At 42.0% G+C, this 21,730-nt stretch overlaps 1 protein-coding gene across 1 annotated transcript in view; it reads left to right on the forward strand.

Moving 5' to 3' along the window:
• The window catches only part of lgi2a (leucine-rich repeat LGI family, member 2a), a 47,144-nt gene extending 26,007 nt beyond the window's left edge, over positions 1 to 21,137 (forward strand). Inside the window, 3 exon segments of the mRNA XM_055638146.1 lie at positions 1,954 to 2,123; positions 12,968 to 13,132; positions 19,124 to 21,137. Coding sequence (XP_055494121.1) covers positions 1,954 to 2,123; positions 12,968 to 13,132; positions 19,124 to 19,941 — 1,153 coding nt within the window. The 3' untranslated portion in view covers positions 19,942 to 21,137.
• The last annotated feature ends 593 nt before the right edge of the window (positions 21,138 to 21,730 follow it).

A 21,730-nucleotide genomic window follows, 5' to 3' on the forward strand; every position in this document is an offset into this window, starting at 1 on the left:
TGATTTGCCAAGCGGTGGAAAGGCTAAAACACTGTCGGCTTCCTTGACATTGACATAGCACAAGTCCAGAGTCTTATTGTGCCTGGTGGGACAGTCAACATACTGAGAGAAGCCTGACAAGTGGGGCTGATGTTCATATGATTGAGGACACCTGATAGGGCAATGGGTATGTCCGGGTGTCGGGTCTGTAATTTGTGACGATCCTGATTTAGCAATGATTAAGATTAATACCTGGGGAATCTTTGCACCTTGTACACTGCTATTGATGTCAGTTCCATCCTGGGAGCATCCTATCTTGAAATAATTCTGCACTTAATTTTTAACAAATGTTGCTGCAAAAGTCTGTATTTTGAGATGTTGGGTGGTGTAAAATTCATGAAAACACAATTGATGGTTTAACATCTCACTTTAACATCTCAGATATATTCCTATTATTATTATTCACTTTTTAATTTTAGGAATCAAAAATGTGAAAGAATTCCAAGGAGCAAATTAAAAAAAAGTATTATTAAATCTCTGGTCTAGCAAGGCTAAGATCTTTCAGCTAAATGGTGGCCCTACGTTTTTTTTTGCAGGGTTGACAGACATCACATTTTATTATTCATTTTGAAGGGATGATAGGGATGAAGTTGTTGGAAAGGGTAACTTCAATTGCCCAAGACCTTGCTTCATCCAGGATTTGCTGCAGGCAAAGCGCAGAAAGATTTGGATAGGAGAACATAGCTTTAACGTGAGAGGGATAGAGTTTAAAGGGAATGTGTGGGAGTCTGGAACACGCTGCCAGGGGTGCTGGTGGAGGTAGATATGATAGTGGTATTTGAGGTTTTTACTATGTAAATGAAAAAGGAATACTGTATAATCATCCTATGGAACTGTCAATGATGCATTCTGCACCAGCCAATCGTTGTGATTAGTTCAATGGGTAGATTATCGAGAAGGGATTTTTCCTGATTTCTTTGGATAAATTGTACAGAATCTATCTTAAGGTTGTGGTATCACATGATACAATGGGCTATGGGATGTCGATTATGGGCACCTGAATCCTTGTTTGCCTCAATGCTGTAAAGACTAGGGGTGCATACAGTTTAGTTTAGTTGAGAGATACAGTGCGGCAAGTTATTGCTGAGAATTCCCAGCTGAGTGCCAGCCACGGTGTTGCAATCTCTAATGAGGTGGGTATATGGAACCAGCTGCCAGAGGAGGTAGTTGAGGCTGGGACTATCCCATTGTTTAAGAAACCATTAGACAGGCACATGGATATGAAGTTTTGCAGGGATATGGACTAAGCACAGGCAAGTGGGACTAGTGTAGCTGGGACATTATTAGCTGATGTGGGTGAGTTGGGCCAAAGGGCCTGTTTCCACACTGTATGACTATCTTGTGGAGCTGAAAATCCTTGGGCCTACCAGCACACTCCCAATCCAACACAACAGAAATATGGGGAAAGACCCAGAATGTATTCATGATGGTAACCTCATAACTCTGATGGAATTGCATAGCATGTTGCAATGCCTTCACTGACCTAGTGTTTGCAGTGGTCTTAGAATTTGACTTTGGACTTTATGAGCGCCACTCACTTCCCTCCACTCTGTAAAAATGTTGACTGTTTTGGACTGTCTGCCCCATCATGATATGGGGACTTCTAAAGAAACAGAGCCAGGAAAAGTGTCAAGACTCCTCTACCTTTCAAACAGATCGTGGCTGATTCACTATCCGGCCAGATTTCTATTTGATCCCTTTAACTCTTGATTCGCTTGGTGCCCTATGTTCTGTTACATGGGTCTTGAATGTGTGAGATTTTAGTAAATACATTTCTCCTCATTTCTGTGCTAACTGGCAAACCACATCCAAAGCAAGCCCCTGTGCCCTAAGATGAAGGTGTCTCCACAGACAATGAAATGCAGTGACTTTATGCTGCAAGTATTTATTCAGTATTTTCTTTTAACTGGCCAGGGATTTGCGTGGAAACATGTTCCAATGTGACTGCAAAACAAAATGGATGATGTCTTGGTTGAGGATCATAAATGCCACTGTGACTGATGTCTTCTGCGCAGGCCCATCAGATCATGCAGGAAAGAGGCTAACTGACTTGGCAACCTCTGCCTTTGACTGCATGTCAACAGGTATGTTAGTTTAGATATTGTATTGTATTGTAATTGTCTTATAATGTACAGTTGTCGGTTATATCGGTAATAGATCATAGGAAATCTTTATATGTTTAAGAACCATACACAGCCTCTAACACGCAATTCATAAAAAGCACTGTTCTATTCTTAATTATCCACTGATCATCTCTCAGCGTGTCAGCCTATTTAGCATGTAAGCACAAATTAAATAATCAATGTAGAGAATAAGAAAGTGGATTATTGTATGGATGTGTTTTTTATTAACTGATGCTAACTATTGGACATAAGGACTGCTGGTCAATTGCTTTTGGGGTAAAATGTACCTTTACAGTGGCTTGCAAAAGTATTCATACCCCTTGAACTTTTCCACATTTTGTCACGTTACAACCACAAACGTAAATGTATTTTATTGGGATTTTATGTGATAGACCAACACAAAGTGGCGCATAATTGTGAAGTGGAAGGAAAATGATACATGTTTTTCAAATTTTTTTACAGATAAAAAAACTGAAAAGTGTGGCGTGCAAAAGTATTCAGCCCCCTTTACTCTGATACCCCTAAATAAAATCCAGTGCAACCAATTGCCTTCAGAAATCACCTAATTAGTAAATTGAGTCCACTTGTGTGTAATCTAATCTCAGTATAACTACAGCTGTTCTGTGAAGGTCTCAGAGGTTTGTTAGAGAACATTAGTGAACAAACAGCATCATGAAGCCCAAGGAACACACCAGACAGGTCAGGTGTGGAGAAGTTTAAAGTAGGGTTAGGTTATAAAAAAATATCCCAAGCTTTGAACATCTCACGGAGCACTGTTCAATGACATCATCTGAAAATGGAAAGAGTATTGCACAACTGCAAACCTACCAAAACTTGGCCGTCCACCTAAACTGACAGGCCGGGCAAGGAGAGCATTGATCAGAGAAGCAGGCAAGAGGCCCATGGTAACTCTGGAGGAGCTCAGGTGGGAGAATCTGTCCACAGGACAACTATTAGTCGTGTACTCCACAAATCAGGCCTTTATGGAAGAGTGACAAGAAGAAAGCCATTGTTGGAAAAAAAAGCCATACGAAGTCCCGTTTGCAGTTTGCCACAAGCCATGTGGGGGACACAGCAAACATGTGGAGGAAGGTGCTCTGGTCAGATGAGACCAAAATTGAGGTTTTTGGCCTAAATGCAAAACGCTATGTGTGGCGGAAAACTAACACTGCACATCACCCTGAACACACCATCCCCACTGTGAAACATGGTGGTGGCAGCATCATGCTGTGGGGATGCTTTTCTTCAGCAGGGACAGGGAAGCTGGTCAGAGTTGATGGGAAGATGGATGGAGCCAAATACAGGGCAATCTTGGAAGAAAACCTGTTAGAGTCTGCAAAAGACTTGAGACTGGGGCGGAGGTTCACCTTCCAGCAGGGCAACGACCCTAAACATACAGCCAGAGCTACAATGGAATGGTTTAGATCAAGGCATATTCATGTGTTAGAATGGCCCAGTCAAAGTCCAGACCTAAATCCAATTGAGAATCTCTGGCAAGACTTGAAAATTGCTGTTCACAGACGCTCTCCATCCAATCTGACTGAGCTTGTGCTATTTTGCAAAGAAGAATGGGCAAAAGTTTCAGTCTCTAGATGTGCAAAGCTGGTAGAGACATACCCCAAAAGACTTGCAATTGTACTTACAGCGAAAGGTGGTTCTACAAAGTATTGACTCGGGGGGGCTGAATACTTTTGCACGCCGCACTTTTCAGTTTTTTATTTGTAAAAAAATTTGAAAACCATGTATCATTTTCCTTCCACTTAACAATTATGCACCACTTTGTGTTGGTCTATCACATAAAATCCCAATAAAATACATTTACGTTTGTGGTTGTAACATGACAAAATGTGGAAAAGTTCAAGGGGTATGAATACTTTTGCAAGCCCCTGTTGCTTCAATCTCTCATTGAACTGGATCTGCAATTGGTATTTGGCAAATGGACCCAGTATTTATTGATTAAGAAAAGCTTAAAAGAGCCCAAATTTCCACTACTGCTCACTATCTAGTAACCCCTACTTGGAAATACATGTTATTAACTCTTTTCCAAAGCCACTAGTGGACATCATGATGCGGTTGTACAAGTCGCTGATGATATCACATTTTGAGTACTGTGTGCAGGCTTGTTTGCTCAACTATAGGAGGGATGTTAAGTTGGAAAGGTGCAGAAGATATTTACACACAAAATTACATGGGCTGCTAACTTGAATTCTAGGTAGAGGTTGGATAGGCTAGAACTTCTCTTTTTGGTGTGGAGGAGGCTAAGCAGTGACCTTATTGAGGTGTACAAGATCATGAGGGGCATGAATAAAATGAATGCTCAGTGTTTTTACCAGGGTGGATGTCTCTCGACGGCATAGGTTTAAGGTGAGAGGGCAGATATTTAGAATGGAGCTCGGGACCTTTTTCACTCATAAGATAGTCAGTATCTGAAATTAACTGCCAGAGGAAGCTATAAAAGCAGATACAATTATGACATTAAAAAGACATTTGGACAGATCTATGGAAACGAAGGGCTTAGAGAGCCAAGGGCAAAATCTGGCAAATGGCACCAGCCCCAATAAGCCAGCTTGGTTGGCATGGACAATATGGGCAGAAGGGCCTGTTGTTGAGCAGTACAGCTTTAAGACTCTATGACCCTAAAGCCAACCTACAGCATAACTAAAATATCTGTACAAAAAGGACCAAAATTCCAAATGAAAACAGTCCCAGTGATTGTAAGAAATTAATTGATGAGAAAGAAACAGACTTTAGACTTTAAGGGCGGCAGAGGGACCCAGTGGTAGAGTTGCTACCTTACAGTCCCACGAGACCCAGGTTCGATTCTGAGTGTGGGTGCTGTATGTACGGAGTATGTACGTTCTCCCTGCTACTGCGTGCGTTTTCTCTGGTTTCCTTCCGCACGCCAGATGTACAGGTTTGTGGGTTAAAGGGCTTCTGTAAATTGCCCTGAGTGTGTGGGATAATGCCAGTGTATGGGGTGGTCACTGGTTAGTGCGAACTAAAGTCTAAATGGAAAGGCTGGAAATTCTATTCGTTAACTTCTGAAAGAGAAAGGCATCTTGCCCTCAATATTAATTTGGAGACGGCTTCCAACTCAAGAGGTATTTTATGGACATTGAGAGCAAGGCTGTTGTTCTGGCACCACGCAATCGTATGATCGATCTGCCTCCCCCCCCCCCCCCCCCCCCCCCCCCCCCACTGACTCGTCATCACCTGTAATTCGTCCAACAACGCTCGTATTGTTGCCAAATTTAATGATGGAGTTGGAACTGTGTCCAGCTACATATTCATGGGGATCGCTAAATCAAGAAATGTATCGACATCTGTTTTGAATACACTCAACGACCGAGTTTCCACTGCCCTCCAAAAATTCACCACCGACTGCTGGAAGAAATTTCTCCTCAGCTCAGTCCGCGGCGTTCTACCCTTTATTTTGAACGTTATCCCGCTTGGAGCCCTTAAGGCAGTTTGTCGTTGTCTACAACCTCGCTCTGGCAGCTCCTGCAACGGTGCTGGTGCCAAACTGTAATGGCCCTGCTGTTCTTTTGGATCGATCAGCGACGTGGAGAGGGGTGACGTGCTGCATGAGCAACAGCCTGTCCTACATATCACATTGCCCAAGCCTGCATCCGGCCACAAAACTAGGATGCATTACCCATGGTCAGTCATGACCGAAGGGGGCCTACTACTATCCCAGCTTCTAAGCGAGGAGAATAAAAACCCTCCATGAATCCAGTGTGTACAGCCCTATAAGAGTGTTTTGGGATTCAATGCAAACTCCTTTTCTCATTGTTCTGGATTCTAAACTCATCCTTCTAAACTCTAGAGAATAAAGATGGAGTTGATGCAATCTCTCTTGCTCAGGCAAACCCACCATCTCTGGAGCTGGTTTTGTGAACCTTTGCTACATTTCCCTTTGGCAAGTACATTCCATTTCAGATAAGAAGTCCGAAACTGGAGCCGGTGCTCCAGGTGTTGTCTTGCAAAGTCTCACATCTTTATTCCTTACTCAAATCTCAAATGAAGCGGAGTAGACTTGTTGGGCCGAATGGCCTAATTCGACTCACTCCTTATAAAGGCATGTTCATTTCACACAGCTTGCTGTTATTACATATTAGATTTCTTTGAATTATGATGCCTCGTTAAGCAGCACCATTTCCCAATTGGCCACCATTTAACACAAACTCTGCACTTCTGCCTGAAGCCCCAAAGTTGGTGACCTTATATGTTTCTGAATTGCACTCCATTTACAATGATCTCAGCCATTCATTTAGTTTGTCCATTTCCCTCTTTGCACTATGCCAGATTTGTATCATCAGCTAATTTAGAAATATAACGTTTCATCCCCTCAACAAATAATTGATAGAGATTGTGAATAGGTGGAGGCCAAGTACCCATCCCTGCAGCACCCCCCTGGTTATGTCCTGTCACAATGAAAAGGAAGATAGACACAAGAAGGTGGAGTAACTCAGCGGGTCAGATAGCATCTCTAGAGAAAAGGAATAGGCAACATTTCAGGTCAAGACCCTTTTTTCAGACAGAGTCAGGTGAAAGGGAAATGAGAGATATAGATGGTGATATAGAGATATAAAACAAATGAATGAAAGATATGCAAAAAAAGTAACAATGATAAAGGAAACAGGCCATTTTTAGCTGTGGGCTAGGTGAGAACAGTTACAATGCAACTCGCCAGGACGGCATTGAAACTAGTATAACGACTTGGGGGGTTGGACGGATAGAGAGTGGATGCAGGGGTTACTTGAAGTTAGAGAAATCAATATTCATACCGCTGGGTTATAAGTTGGCAAGCAAAATATAAGTTGCTTTTCCTCCAGTTTGCGTTTGGCCTCACTCTGACAATGGAGGAGACCCTGGAAGGAAAGGTCAGTGTGGGAAGAGGAATTAAAGTGTTTAACAACCAGGAGATCAGGTAGGCCCAGGCAGACAGAGCGAATGTGTTCAGCGAAACAATCGCCCAGTCTGTTTATTCTCACTCTGATCTCTGTCTATTAATCAGTTCTTAATCTTTGCCAGTACATTATCTCCACTTCTATATGCTCTAACTTTGTTGATCGGTCTCCTGTGTGGAATTTAATCAAAGTTTCAACACCACATTCATTAGATTTTCCATACCAATTCAAACAATCACATTCGGAAAGAATACCAATACATTAGCCACACATAACTTCTCTTTCATGAATCAACGTTGATTCTGTGACCACTCTTATTCTTTTTGAGGTATTCTGCTATGACATCCCTCAATTTAGATTCTACCATTTTCCTAATGACTTGTATGTCTCCTCCTTCCTTAAATAGATAGGCTCTATATGCTAACCTCCAATCTATAAGAACCAACCCAGAGTCTGCAGAATTTTGAAATATGATAACCAATCCATCTTTTAACTCTAGCTATCTATCAAAAATGGGATATTGATCACTGTCGGAGATTTGATCATCCTCACCATCCCCTTGCTGTTTATTTTTAACTTAATACTAATATTCTTCAGTTCCTTGCTTCCCTAGGTTTTATGACAGGCTTTTCTGTCTTCTTCGATGTAGACAGACATAAATAATTTGTTCAATTTCTTTGGCCTTTCCTTTTCCTCCAGTCTACATTCTCCCAATAATGGATTCACATTAAGCCCTCACTAGTCGCCCCCTTTGCACATAGCAATGGAATCTTTTACAGCCTTTTTAATTAAGTTCCACCCAGGAGGTTGATCAACAAAGTTAGAGGGCATAGAACTGGAGATAACACGCTGGCATAGATTGAGACCACGTTAAAAGACAGAGAGCAAAGTGTGCGAATAAACGTGCCCTTTTCAAGCTGGCATGACAATACCAGTGACATGGGGATGCGTACTTGGACTCCATCATTCACAATCTACATCAATTATTTGTTTTATTCTATCTGCTCTTGGTCAGTGTGATAGCTGGAATAACTTAGAGGGACAGCCAGCATCTCTGGATGGAAGAAATGGGTGACGTTTTGGGTCAAGACCCTTCTTGAGGCTCGGTGCTGGGACCCCAGCTATTTACAATATATATTAATGATTTAGACGAGGGAATTGAATGCAACATCTCCCAAGTTTGCGGATAACACGAAGCTGGGGGGCAGTGTTAGCTGTGAGGAGGATGCTAGGAGACTGCAAGGTGACTTGAATAGGTTGGGTGAGTGGGCAAATGCATGGCAGATGCAGTATAATGTGGATAAATGTGAGGTTATCCACGTTGGTGGCAAAAACAGGAAAGTAGACTTTTATCTGAATGGTGGCCGATTAGGAAAAGGGGAGATGCAACAAGACCTGGGTGTCATGGTACACCAGTCATTGAAAGTAGGCATGCAGGTGCAGCAGGCAGTGAAGAAATCGAATGGTATGTTAGCATTCATAGCTAAAGGATTTGAGTATAGGAGCAGGGAGGTTCTACTGCAGTTGTACAGGGTCTTGGTGAGACCACACCTGGAGTATTGCGTACAGTTTTGGTCTCCTAATCTGAGGAAAGACATTCTTGCCATAGAGGGAGTACAGTGAAAGTTCACCAAACTGTTCCTGGGATGGCAGGACTTTCATATGAAGAAAGACTAGATAGACTCGACTTGTACTCGCTAGAATTTAGAAGATTGAGGGGGGATCTTATAGAAACTTACAAAATTCTTAAGGGGTTGGACAGGCTAGATGCAGGAAGATTGTTCCCGATGTTGGGGAAGTCCAGAACAAGGGGTCACAGTTTAAGGATAAGGGGGAAATCTTTTAGGACCGAGATGAGAAAAATATTTTTCACACAGAGAATGGTGAATCTCTGGAATTCTCTGCCACAGAAGGTAGTTGACGCCATCTCATTGGCTATATTTAAGAGGGAGTTAGATGTGGCCCTTGTGGCTAAGGGGATCATGTGGTATGGAGAGAAGGCAGGTACAGGATACTGAGTTGGATGATCAGCCATGATCATATTGAATGTCGGTGCAGGCTCGAAGGGCCGAATGGCCTACTCCTGCACCTATTTTCTATGTTTTTATGTTTCTGTTCCTTCAGTATCGATCTTCAGTGTAAATCAGCATCTGCAGTTCCTTTCTACTCTCTGTATTTTGGTTTGGCTTTTTCTAAAATGCTCTTTAACCTCAGAACCAATGTAATTTACCACTGCAAATTGCCAATAACCAGCCTTAGAAGCCTTGTCCTTTGATTTAATACTATCTCGCTCGTGTAAGCCATGGAAGGATCACCTTGCTTGTTGCGTTTTCGTACCTTGTAAAATAATATAACCATAACCATATAACCATATAACAATTACAGCACGGAAACAGGCCATCTCGACCCTTCTAGTCCGTGCCGAACACATAATTTCCCCTAGTCCCATGTACCTGCGCTCAGACCATAACCCTCCATTCCCTTCCCATCCATATAACTATCCAATTTATTTTTAAATGATAAAAACGAACCTGCCTCCACCACCTTCACTGGAAGCTCATTCCACACAGCTACCACTCTCTGAGTAAAGAAGTTCCCCCTCATGTTACCCCTAAACTTCAGTCCCTTAATTCTCATGTCATGTCCCCTTGTTTGAATCTTCCCTACTCTCAGTGGGAAAAGCTTTTCCACGTCAACTCTGTCTATCCCTCTCATCATTTAAAAAACCTCTATCAAGTCCCCCCTTAACCTTCTGCGCTCCAAAGAATAAAGCCCTAACTTATTCAACCTTTCTCTGTAACTTAGTTGCTGAAACCCAGGCAACATTCTAGTAAATCTCCTCTGTACTCTCTCTATTTTGTTGACATCCTTCCTATAATCAGGCGACCAAAATTGTACACCATACTCCAGAATTGGCCTCACCAATGCCTTGTACAATTTTAACATTACATCCCAACTTCTATACTCAATGCTCTGATTTATAAAGGCCAGCACACCAAAAGCTTTCTTTACCACCCTATCTACATGAGATTCCACTTTCAGGGAACTGTGCACAGTTATTCCCAGATCCCTCTGTTCACCTACATTCTTCAATTCCCTACCATTTGTGTATTATTGTGTATTATTTCTTGACACGCTGATCATTCTCACTGACTTATCTTAATTACACAATCAACTGCCGGCAATTTCCCCCTTCTTTCAAAGGTCTTTTGTTGTCACATGTACCAATTAAGGTACAGTGATCAGCGATTTACCACACAGCCATACAAAAAAAAGCACCAAGACACAACTGCATAAGTGAACATAACCATCCACCACAGTGGATTCCCCACATTCCTCACCTTGATGGAAGGCAAAAATGTCCAACCTTCTTCCTCTTTATTCTCCCGCGGTCGGGGCCGTAGAACCATCCGTCGGGGCGATCAAAGTTCTCGCGTCGGGCCGATCGAAACTCCCGCGGCTTTGAGTTCCCAAAGTCGGTCTCTGGCCAGAGGCTACGGGCTACGTGATGTTAAAGTCCGCAAGCACCCACGGTTGGAGCTCCGAGGTCGATCCCTGGCAAAGGGATCGCGAGCTCCGTGATGGTAAGTCCCGTCGACTCTCCGAGGTGGAGCTCTCGAAATCGGTCTCCAGCAAAGCTTGCCAACTCCTGATGTTAGGCCGCAGTAAGATACGATACGGAAAAACATCGCATCTCCATCGAGGTAACAGATTAGAAAAAGTTTCCCCAACCCCCACCCCCCACATGAAACTAAAGCTAAAGAACCCTAAAAACATACATTTAACACATACTATTAAAACACAAAGAAGGAAAGGACAGACAGACTGTTGGTGAGGCAGCCATTGCTGAACATCATTGTAAACCCCTTGTTGGCGTCATTGGCGTCTCCCTACCCTCGGTACAAGAACTGTTCCAGAGCCGCTGTCTGAAAAAAGCTCGGAGAATTGCTAAGGACAAACTGCACCCCCTCCACATACACCTGGATCTCCTACCTTCAGGCAAGAGATATCGAAGCATCAAAGCCCGGACTACAAGACTGCTAAACAGCTTCCTACCACAGGCTGTGAGGCTGCTAAACAGTCACTCTGTACTCACAGTCACTTGATTCTGCGGCTGGCACGGATACTTTAATAACTGGCACTGGCCACTTTAATAACTGGCACTGGCCACTCAAATCAGCTGCCCCGGACATTTTTATGATTGGTTTATTGTATTTTAACGTTGTGTTTTACCTGCTTTTAACTATTTATACTGTTCCATCAGGGACGGGATTGTTTTTAGTGTTATTATGTGTGAAATGTTTTAAATTTCATGTGCGATGCTCCGCTATTCCCTGGGAAACGTCTTTTCATTTTGCACTGTACAACTGTTGCTTGCAAGATGACAATAAAGGTTGATTGATTGATTGACTTGAAAGACGACAAGTACTGGACACCCATACCTGGGACCCTGGAGCATTCCTTCAATATTCTAGTGAGTTACTTTTGAGCACTCCTTTTGTGTCTGTCACAGTGCTCCTGCATGAGGTTTCTCATGGTTATTCTAAGATAGATTTAAGGATGATATTGGTCTTCCTAGAAGCAGCACACCAAAATGTCAGTCTACCAAAATGAAAAGGACTGAAATGTGGGGCCTTTACAGTATAAATGCTCCTAGCGAAACTGGTACGTATCCTCATGCAGTTCAGCTGCATGTGAGAGAATGAATATCCTTTCTGGTTTATAAAAGATTCTGACTGCAGAATAGTTGCAATTGATGGCACTCTGTATGAGTTTGAGTACTTTCCCCTTCTTGGAATGATCATCGTGGGGAAATTTACCTGACTCTCAGTTCTGACAAACTATCCATCTGTCCTACGCACTTATTTTAATGGGCAGCTGGGCCTTTGATATGTATTGGTTAGCAAACTGCAAGCAGGCAAAGAAGAAATGATTGATGGCAGTGAGTAACCTTTAGACACTTTACATGCGCCCAATAGGTCCTCAATCTGGAGATGTTCCCCCACCGTCCGCCGTGACTCCCTTAGTGTATGGAGCTCTGCGGGATAATCAATAAATGGGGAAATTAAGAAAATATTAAGATTTATTAAGTAGTATGAAGTGAACTGCAAAATATTTTCAATGTGGTTCATTGTTTTTAACATCAGTGTGGATACTGTAAATTAGTTTAGTTTAGAGATACAGCGCAGAAATAGGCCCTTCGGCCCACCGAGTCTGTGCCGACCAGTGATCCCTGCACACTAGCATTAGCCTACAGACCAGGGACAATTTACAATCTTAACCGAAGCCAATTAACCTACAAACATGTTTGTCGTTGTAGCGTGGGAGGAAACCGGAGCACCTGGAGAAAATGAGAATCCCGGGTCTCTAGCTTTGTAAGGCAGCAACTCTACTGCTGTGCCACAGTGCCATCCCTGTAAATGCTCCTTTCATGTCACTCCCAGCAAGATATATTACAAAATGCAAATTTCATATTTCGTTCAGCAATGTTTGGCTTTAATATTGAAAGAATCTTCTGTGTAATTCTAACTGTGTAAGAGATAATAAATAAAGGGCATATATTATTGCTGCACTTCACTATAAGGCTGAGTAAAGCTATCAATATCAGACACCCGTAACGTCCCCCATTCCTTCTTTCCAGAGATGCTGCCTGCCCCACTGAGTTACTCCAGCTTTTTGTGTCTATCTTTGGTTTAAACCAGTATCTACAGTTCCTTCCTACACAGAATGTTCCAACCTGCTCTTTAAAATCGCTCTGACATTGTTTTATAGTGTTTGCTCTGAAATGCACCATAGATTCTTTGTTTTACCAAAAATGTTGTCCACAGTTGGCTAAAGGTTAGGCAACTGGTTGAATTACCTTTGTTATCTGAAATACAATGTTTTTATTTGCAGAGTTTGTATTGCACCAGATTTTACCATACGAGTCTGTATCTGTGAACACATTCTCTTTTAAGGATGATGTTTACGTAGCAATTGCACAACCAAATGTGGGAAACTGCAGCGTGCTCGAATGGGACCATATCGAGATGAATTTTCGAAGTTTTTACAATATTACTGGTATGTACAAATCTAACTAACATTTGCTGTTTTTTTAAAATGAATTTCTCATTTTCCTAACATTCCTCTGATAGTTGACCATGCAAACTGCGAATGTCAGGCAAGGGCGGAAACCATGATTCATCAGCTCAGAATTGATTCGCACTGAGCTGGCTTAAGAATCAATGGCTGATAAGTTTGAATGCTGTTGTCCCAGGTGGGAAGGGCAAATTCTCTAGCGCTGATTTCCAGTCACTCCAGTTAGAAAGTCTACATTCATAAGACTTCACAAGGAGAAAAAAATTTGCCCTTCATGGAGAGGTGTCTCATAATTGCTGTATAGAGCTACTGAGGGGGAATGGTCACTTAGGTGAAAGAAAGAGGTCCAATGCACAGTAGCCTACAGCAAATTTCTGCCATGCGCAAAGGCTGGGCAAAAAATAATATCAAAGGTATTTCCTTTCTATCTGCTTAGATACTCGTTCAGGATCATAAATTTGTGCGTGTTTATAAAAATAAAAATCAGTGATATGACAGTGCTCATTGGTGCAACAAATCTATTGATGGTTGGCTGCCTATTGTACTGGTCAAGGATGTGATTCGAACTCTGATACACTTGACTTTATCATGATTTATCACCATTACGTTATTTCTCTGGTTTTACTGTCATAACATGAAGTGGGAACGTTTAAGAATAGCTCAATTTAGTTTTTCCAGATGCTTAAATTTTGATATGTAAAGCAGTTAAACAATTAGACTAGTTTTAATAATTAAGCACATATGAAAAGGATGAGACACAACTCCATATTAGCGGTGACATCCCCACAGAAGGAATAGAGTTCAGCTTGAGTTGAAATTTGCAATAATTTCATTTGATATTTTCATTGGGCTGCATGATTAATATTTTATCTGTGTATCAACTTTAACACAGGATGACTGCAGAATAGACCAGGTACTGTGGTGGTATGTTGTATACTGCATGTACACCATGAAGATCAAGAGTGCTTTCCACTGGTCAACCCAGTCACCAAGCTAATGTCCCCAACAATCAGCCCACCACTCATGTCATCTGGTGTCCCCTATACCCTCTCAAGTCTGGTGCAATGCCGCCCTACCATCTCCAAATCCCTCGTGCCACCTTACAATCTCCTTCCTTCTTCCACTAATTGATTTATCCACAACATGTATGCCCTCTGCTCTCCCATTTTCTCAACCCACTTCCATTCATGTTCTTTGCTCCTGACTCCTGATCTTTCCCTCACTTTTCTCTCGCCCTTGGGCGCAGACCAAACTTCCCAATGGTCATCTAGTTTCGCAATCGATGTGTTGACTGAAAAGAAACAGATTCGAAAAATGCTAAAATAAAAAGTCCTGCCATAAAATTGGACAGGGCCTTGAGGTAATTTGTGCAGTTCTGGCCATTGCTACACTGTTATTTATTTTGTCTCTACTCTGAAATTAGATGAGATTTCAGATAAACAAAATCTTAAATAGAAAGAGAAGTTCCATTTGGCAAACCAAAAGCTGTCTGATTATGTTGGTTATTAAATTAAAAGAATTCTGCATCTCAATAGCAAGAAATTGATAGAAATCATTGAACGCGATCAGTGAGGTTTCTACATGAACAACTTCACCAAATGAATAAAACTAATTTCCACAGAAGGGAATGCCAAAGGACTGATTAGTAGAAACCTTAGTTTTGCCATAATCAAGTCCGAGGTAACAGGAAGCCAGCAGGATGATTTTGTGATTCAATGTGTCAATGCCCTCAGATGCGAGGATTGCCAATGACTCCTGTGGTCTCTGATGACTTCCTCCATTGTCAATGTAATTAATGTTGTCCTACCACATGAGTGTGCACGGAAGACAATTATACAGTATTTGTGCATGTGGTATTTGCATATCCTTCCTGTGAATCAACACATCTGTGCCATGTGGGAAGAGACAAGAGGATGTGGGGAAACCCAGGCATTAACAAGAAGGGTATGCAAATACCACGCATTCAGACCTGCAAATCGGGGTCGGATTTGGTCACCAAAGCTGTGCGGCAGCAGCTCCACCAGGTGCAGTGCTGTGCACCACTATAATGCGATCTCCCTGCAGAGGGGAAACTAATTGCCTCATCTATTTAGGGCAGCAAAGTGGTAGAGTTGCTGCATTACAGTGCCAGAGACCCGGGTTCCAATTACTTTGGGTACTGTCTGTACGGAGTTTGTACATTCTCCCTGTGACAGCATGGTTTTTCTCCGGGTGCTCTGGTCTCCTCACACATTCTAAAGACTTGCAGGTTTGCAGGTTAATTGGCTTCTGTAAATGAATGTGTAGGATAGAACTAGTTTGCGGCTGTTCAATGGGTCGGTGCGGACCAGGTGTGCCAAAGGGCCGGTTTCCACGCTGTATCTCAAAAAAACTATTGTATGGGAGCTGGAAATCTGAAATAAAAGCCAAACATGCTGAAAGATGAACTCTGCAATTTTGTTTGCAACAGCAGAGTCAATGCTTCCAGTCAATGACCATTCATCAAAGCCTTCTTGTATTAGGAAGTCTCCTGCACCTTTCTTTTCCCTACTTTAGCACCTTATTGTAACAGTGGCACAATGTATTCTGTCTGAAATACTTCACATCATTTCAAAAATATGAGTTTCACGGACATAGTAGGAATGCTACTGCTGCAATGGTGCACATATAACATTAATGACAAGGTATTTTCCCAACAAATGCACAAAACCACCCTGCCTCCACAAATCACCAGGTATAAACAGTGGCTCAATATTGATATACATTGATCCACCTTTTAGCTTTGCTTCAGATAACATTGGAAAACGTTTGGGCATAAACTGCAATAATATCCATTGGTGCAGCTGAGTGAATTGTACAAAAGAGATATTGCACAGTTAGAGGAGAGGCCATGCCTTCAAATACAAGAGCTTAGATGAAGCAAAACAATTGGACATTAAAAGACAAAACAATGCAATCAACATTTGTAAGTTTTACTGTAAAATATATCATAGCTTTGATGCTTAGTATTTATGTAAATCATACCAGAATATGAGACGCTCCACATTCTAGCAATAAACCCATGCTTTAGTAAAGAACCCAGAAATAGTGTGCACCACTAATAGTGAGAAATAAGGAGAATGGCTTTCACATTGAATATACCTTCCATAGCTTAATTATTTGAGTAACAAGCACTATTTAATGTCCAGAAATATGCGGTTGTAATTATCCAAAACTGTAAACACCCACCAGCATGACTGTCTAAAACTGACAACTCTCTTCCTGCAAAGGGATAGTTTCTTCTGTCTTTGCCAATGCCATCAATAAGGAATCAATGCCGAATGTGAACATCAAACCTTTCTGTAGTTAAATGTGTCATCGGCTATATCTGCGTTTTTGTCAATTATGTCAAACAGTCCTTATTGCAAACATGGCATCATTCCCCAACTCTTTCTCCACTACATCGATGACTGCATCGGAGCTGCCTCCTGCATCAGTGCAGAACTCATTGATTTCATTAACTTTAACACTAACCTCCACCCTGCCCTCAAATTCACATGGACTATCTCTGATACCTCCTTCTCCTTTCTTGATATCTGTCTCCATCACCGGGCAGAGGCTATCAAGTGATGCCTGCTGCAAACCTAACAACTCCCAGTTATTTGGACTACACTTCCTCCCACCCTACTTCTTGCAAAGATGCTATGCCCTATTCTCAATTTCTCCATCCTCACCACGTCTGCTCCGAAGACAAGGCTTTCCTTTCTAGGGCATCCAAGATGTCTTAGAACATGGAACATAGAATGGTATAGCATGGGACCACAATGTTTGTGCAGACCATGATGCCAAGTTAAACTGATCTCATCTGCATGTACATAACCCATATCCCCCTATTCCCTGCACTTCCATGTGCCTATCTAAAAACTTCTTAACGCCATTATCGTATCTGCCTCCATCACCACTTCTTGTATTGTGTTCCAGGCTCCCACTACTCTCTGTGTAAAATTCTTGCCGCACACTCCTTCATTAAACTTTCTCTCCCTCACCTTATAGCTATACCCTCTAATGTTGGACATTTCCAATCATTCGTGGATCTAGTACATCTTAATCATCTGGATCAGCCGAACATAAGCCTTACTAAAATCATTGTGTACACATCCATTGCCCTACGTTCATCAAGGCACAATCTACCACTTACAAAGCCATGCTGGCTACCCTTAATTATCCCATTCTCTTCCAAATGAGAGTAAATCCTATCTCAAAGAATTATCTTCTCATTGGCCTATTGTTCCCTGGATTCTCTCTACTTCCCTTCTTAAACAAAGGAACAACATCGACCACTCCCTGGTCCTTCAGGACCTTGCCTGTGGCTAGAGAAGAAATAAAGATCCTCATCAAGGCTTCCTTTGTAACCCTCAATAACCTGGGATAGACCTCATCAAGTTCCTGGGACTTAATCACCTTATTCCTCTTCAAAAACCTCAGTCTTACCTCATTCTCGATCTCAAAATGCCCTAGCTTATTTATAATCTCCTCACTTCTCCTTGGTGAATACATATGCAAAGTACTCATTTAGTACCTTACCTACATCTTCTGGCTCCTACTGCAGATTCCCTCCTTTATCCTTGAGAGGTCCAAACCCCTCCCTTGCCACCCTCTTATTTTTAACATGCGTTTTCTTTAGTAAAAGTGGTCTCCCCCTGTTCTCATAGATGGTTGGACCTGTGTCACCTCTGTGTCCTGCAGTTCTGCTCTTGCTCCCCCTTCCCGCAGACAGAACAAGGATAGAATTCCCCAGGTCTTCACGTTTTACCCCACTTGCCTCCGCATCCAACACATTCTCTTCCCACATTTCTGTCACCTCCAACGTGATCCCACCTCGAGTCACATCATCACATCCCCACCCCTTTCAGCCTTCTGCAAGGACCGCTCCCTCCATAATTCCTTGGTTCTATAGTTCAATGTCAGATGTGTAAAGCGCAATTACATGTGTTTCAAGTCGCCAGATTTGGCACACTTTCCAAAATCCGTTCCGTGTGCTAGGTCTTACGGAGCGGTGCCTGATCCAGGCAAGTCCCTGGATCGTTCAGCGTACAAACGTTCCTGACCTGGAGTGGTCTCCCGCAGCAAACCTTCAGGGTGCGGGAGGTAAGACCCCAGTTCACTTGCCTGCTGCCCTTGCTCCTCTTGACCATTGTTGCCGGCTCCCTCGCCCTCTTCCTCTGTACCCAGTCTTCAGGGGATGAGCAGGGGCCGGGATCTGCTGCTTCCCCTCTACAGGCCACAACCCACTGGGTCTTTCTGCATCTTGCCACATGGGCCACCGGGTCTTTCAGGTGGTTCCCAGTTTGCGGCGGGTGAACCATCCCTACTGTCAGGAATGACCGTGACTTACCGGGATCCTCCTGGTTCATTTATCCTGCTCTACCTAAACCATCCCTCCCCAGGTACTTTCCCATGCAACCGCATGAGATGTAACATCTGTCCCTACACCTCCTCCCTTGCCTTCATCCAAGGACCCTAGCAGTCCTTCGAGGTGTGACTGAGGTTCACGTGCACCTCCTCTAATCCACTCTACTGTATCCGATGTTCTCAATGTGTCCTCTGTGTAGACTTTGTAATCAACTGAATAAAAAGTTAACCATTATTTTTGCTTTATGTTCCTTTGGTTTGGAAAATGTTTCATCTCATTAGCTGTTCGGCCTGTTTGTTGACATCCTTGTTTCTGGGTGTTTAGTGGCTGGCTGGAAGGCAAGTTTGGAAAGAGATAATTGCCATACTCCTGTTAAAAACTTTTGTGGCTGGCTTTCTTTAGGAATAATTGGTGAGCCTTGGCTCTCCACAACACCCAGACAAATACATTACAGTTTTAAATCTGATTCCCGATGTTTGAAGGTTGGTCGAGTCGTTTGATTCCAGGAGCATTCATCATAGTTGAGGTGTTCTGATTTGTGAGTTCCCTGCTTTACCTCGCTGCATATTATATGAAATAACAACAGTATGCTCTATTTGCAGGTCAGTCCATAATTGGATGTACGGCAATAACAATTGAAGAACAGGTCTTTGTTGTGATTGCACAACTCTTCGGTGATTCTGCCATTTACAAATATGATGCGAACTGGACCAAATTTGTAAAATTTCAAGGGATTGATGCTTCTAAAATTTCAAAGCCGAATGACATTGAGGCATTCCAGATTGACAACGAGTGGTTCTTCATTATAGTAGATAGTTCCAAAGCTGGGTTATCAACAATATATAAGTGGAATGGCAAAGCTTTCTATTCCTACCAGACTCTGCACAAATGGTTTAGAGATACAGACTCCGAGTTTGTTAGTGTAGATGGGAAATCTTGTTTAATACTAACAAGTCGGTCACAAAGCCCAGTGATCTTCGAATGGAACAGGAATACAAAGCAGTTTGTGCAGCAAAGTGCTATGCAAGCTATGGAGGATGTTATTGCTGTGAAAAGTTTTAGAATTAAAGACGACCTATTCATTTGTCTGACAAGGTTTATTGGTGACTCTTTAATAATGAAGTGGGATACAAAGCAGTTTGTTGAAGTGCAGGATCTTCCCTCACGGGGCTCGATGCTTCTCCAGCCATTTTCATTCAAGGACCGACACTATTTGGTTGTAGGAAGTGACTACACTTTCTCTCAGATTTACCTGTGGGACAGTCAAAAGAAAGGCTATGCAAAATTTGAAGAAATCTACGTCCAGGCGCCCCGATCTTTTACTCCAGTATCTACAGATCGAATGGATTTTTTATTTGCTGCAAGTTTCAAAGGAAGTACTCAAATCTTTAAGCATGCAATTATTGATTTGAGCCTTTAACTTGATGAAAACAAAATGCTAAATCAAAATCCGGATCAGTTAGCTTGCAAACGGATCCTTGGTGTCTTGGAAGCTGGAACAAACTGCTTCAAAGTATTTAACTACAATCGGACGAAAAATAGCCCTATAAAATCATAGTGGGCAGGGAGTCTTTCTTTCTGTCTTTAAAAGGTGAAGGCCTTGACTTTTAACAACAATGCAACGGTATTATTTCTCTGTCCTCGTGTAAATTGCCATATTCAAAATCAAGAAACTACTCTAACAAAATCATTTTTATAAACTGTCTTCATTTACTGAGGCACAGTAGTAAGAAAATAAGTATTTATGAAATGTGTTCTAGTTCATTATTAATATATATTATGCTATACATAATAAAATCCTGACTTGTAATGTTCATTAAGCAATAAATAAAGATGCCCAAGTTTTATTTAATCATATAATATGCAACAGAATTAATGCTGTGCCTTCATTAATAATGCGTATATATTGGTACCATTTTCACGGACATAACTTCAATAGTTATGTTTTGTGGCTACCTATATTCGTAACTTGCACTGCTGAAATGAATGTGTGATACATTATACTTATACTGCAGAGCAGTAGAATGGTAGCTTTAATGGTAGAATTAATAGCTTGGGAGAGATCTTGCTCAGCCAGGCATTGTTTTAGGGAAAATATGTTTTAGCATTAGACATCTGTTGTTGCTCCAAGAATGTAGCAAAGGAGTTTAGTGTTGTTGTCAGGAACTTCCTATGTACCAACAAATGGAATATATATAACCGTGGCCATTGCAAGTGATGCATTATAGAAAGCTCTAAAAATAATAATAATAACATTGCTGACTGTTAGTGTCATCTTGAGCAAGGCATGCAATTTCACCAGTCGTTGAATTGGTAATCTTGATAATCAGTTCACCACTTTAGTCATCATTTTTAGAGAAATTACAGATCATTTCCCCAGATATTCATTTGCACTGCTCTATAACAAAACAATTTTATGCAGTTGTAGCTGGAATAGAGCAATTTTGCATACATTTTGACACATTCTTTGCCTTAGTCTTGAAAATCAACTCCTGATTTCATTTTGAGTGAGTGGGATTTTCATCTTTTGTATTTATTTCTGGCAAAAACTCTTAATGAAATACATGTCATCTGTGGTGAGATTTCCAAACTCACTGCTTTGGGGGGGAAAAAGACAGTACTTATTAACTTTGGGAATGATGTTATTTACTCCATTTCTCCTCATAGCTTACTCTTAAAGAATCACTCAAAGAGCCACGACTCAAACTGCATTCTTCACCTTCTGACATCTGTAATTTTCTGTGACCTCCATGCAGTTTCACTCAGGCAATTGCCTTGACTACTTTGCCCATTATGGTCATGATCATTCTCATTACTGGAGCATCAGAACCATCACAGGCTGCTGCTCTTGATCTCTGTCACATCTCACAGTTTGCTGCTCACTACTGCGATGGAATCATCAACCAAACTTTATCCTCAAGGAAGAGAGACTCCACCTAGTTTCACTCCAGCCCACAAGAGCAGGCAGAATAGGCACTGCCATTGCCCTGCACTGCAGGATTTCCAAGAGTGCAAGCATTCACAGACCACGGCTCGTCCTTCCAGAGATCTCCTTGTCAAACTCCTGCACAAGAGTTTGGCTGCAGCCCTGGAAGGTCAGCTTAGTGCCCTTGCACGAGTAATAGGCCCCCTTCAGACACTGCGCTTAGCTAATTTAACCAGGTCCCTCTGATGCTTTCACGTAATTCCAGCATATATTTTTTCAGTAG

This window comes from Leucoraja erinacea, chromosome 1, assembly GCF_028641065.1.
Source record: "Leucoraja erinacea ecotype New England chromosome 1, Leri_hhj_1, whole genome shotgun sequence".
NCBI lineage: Eukaryota > Metazoa > Chordata > Chondrichthyes > Rajiformes > Rajidae > Leucoraja > Leucoraja erinaceus.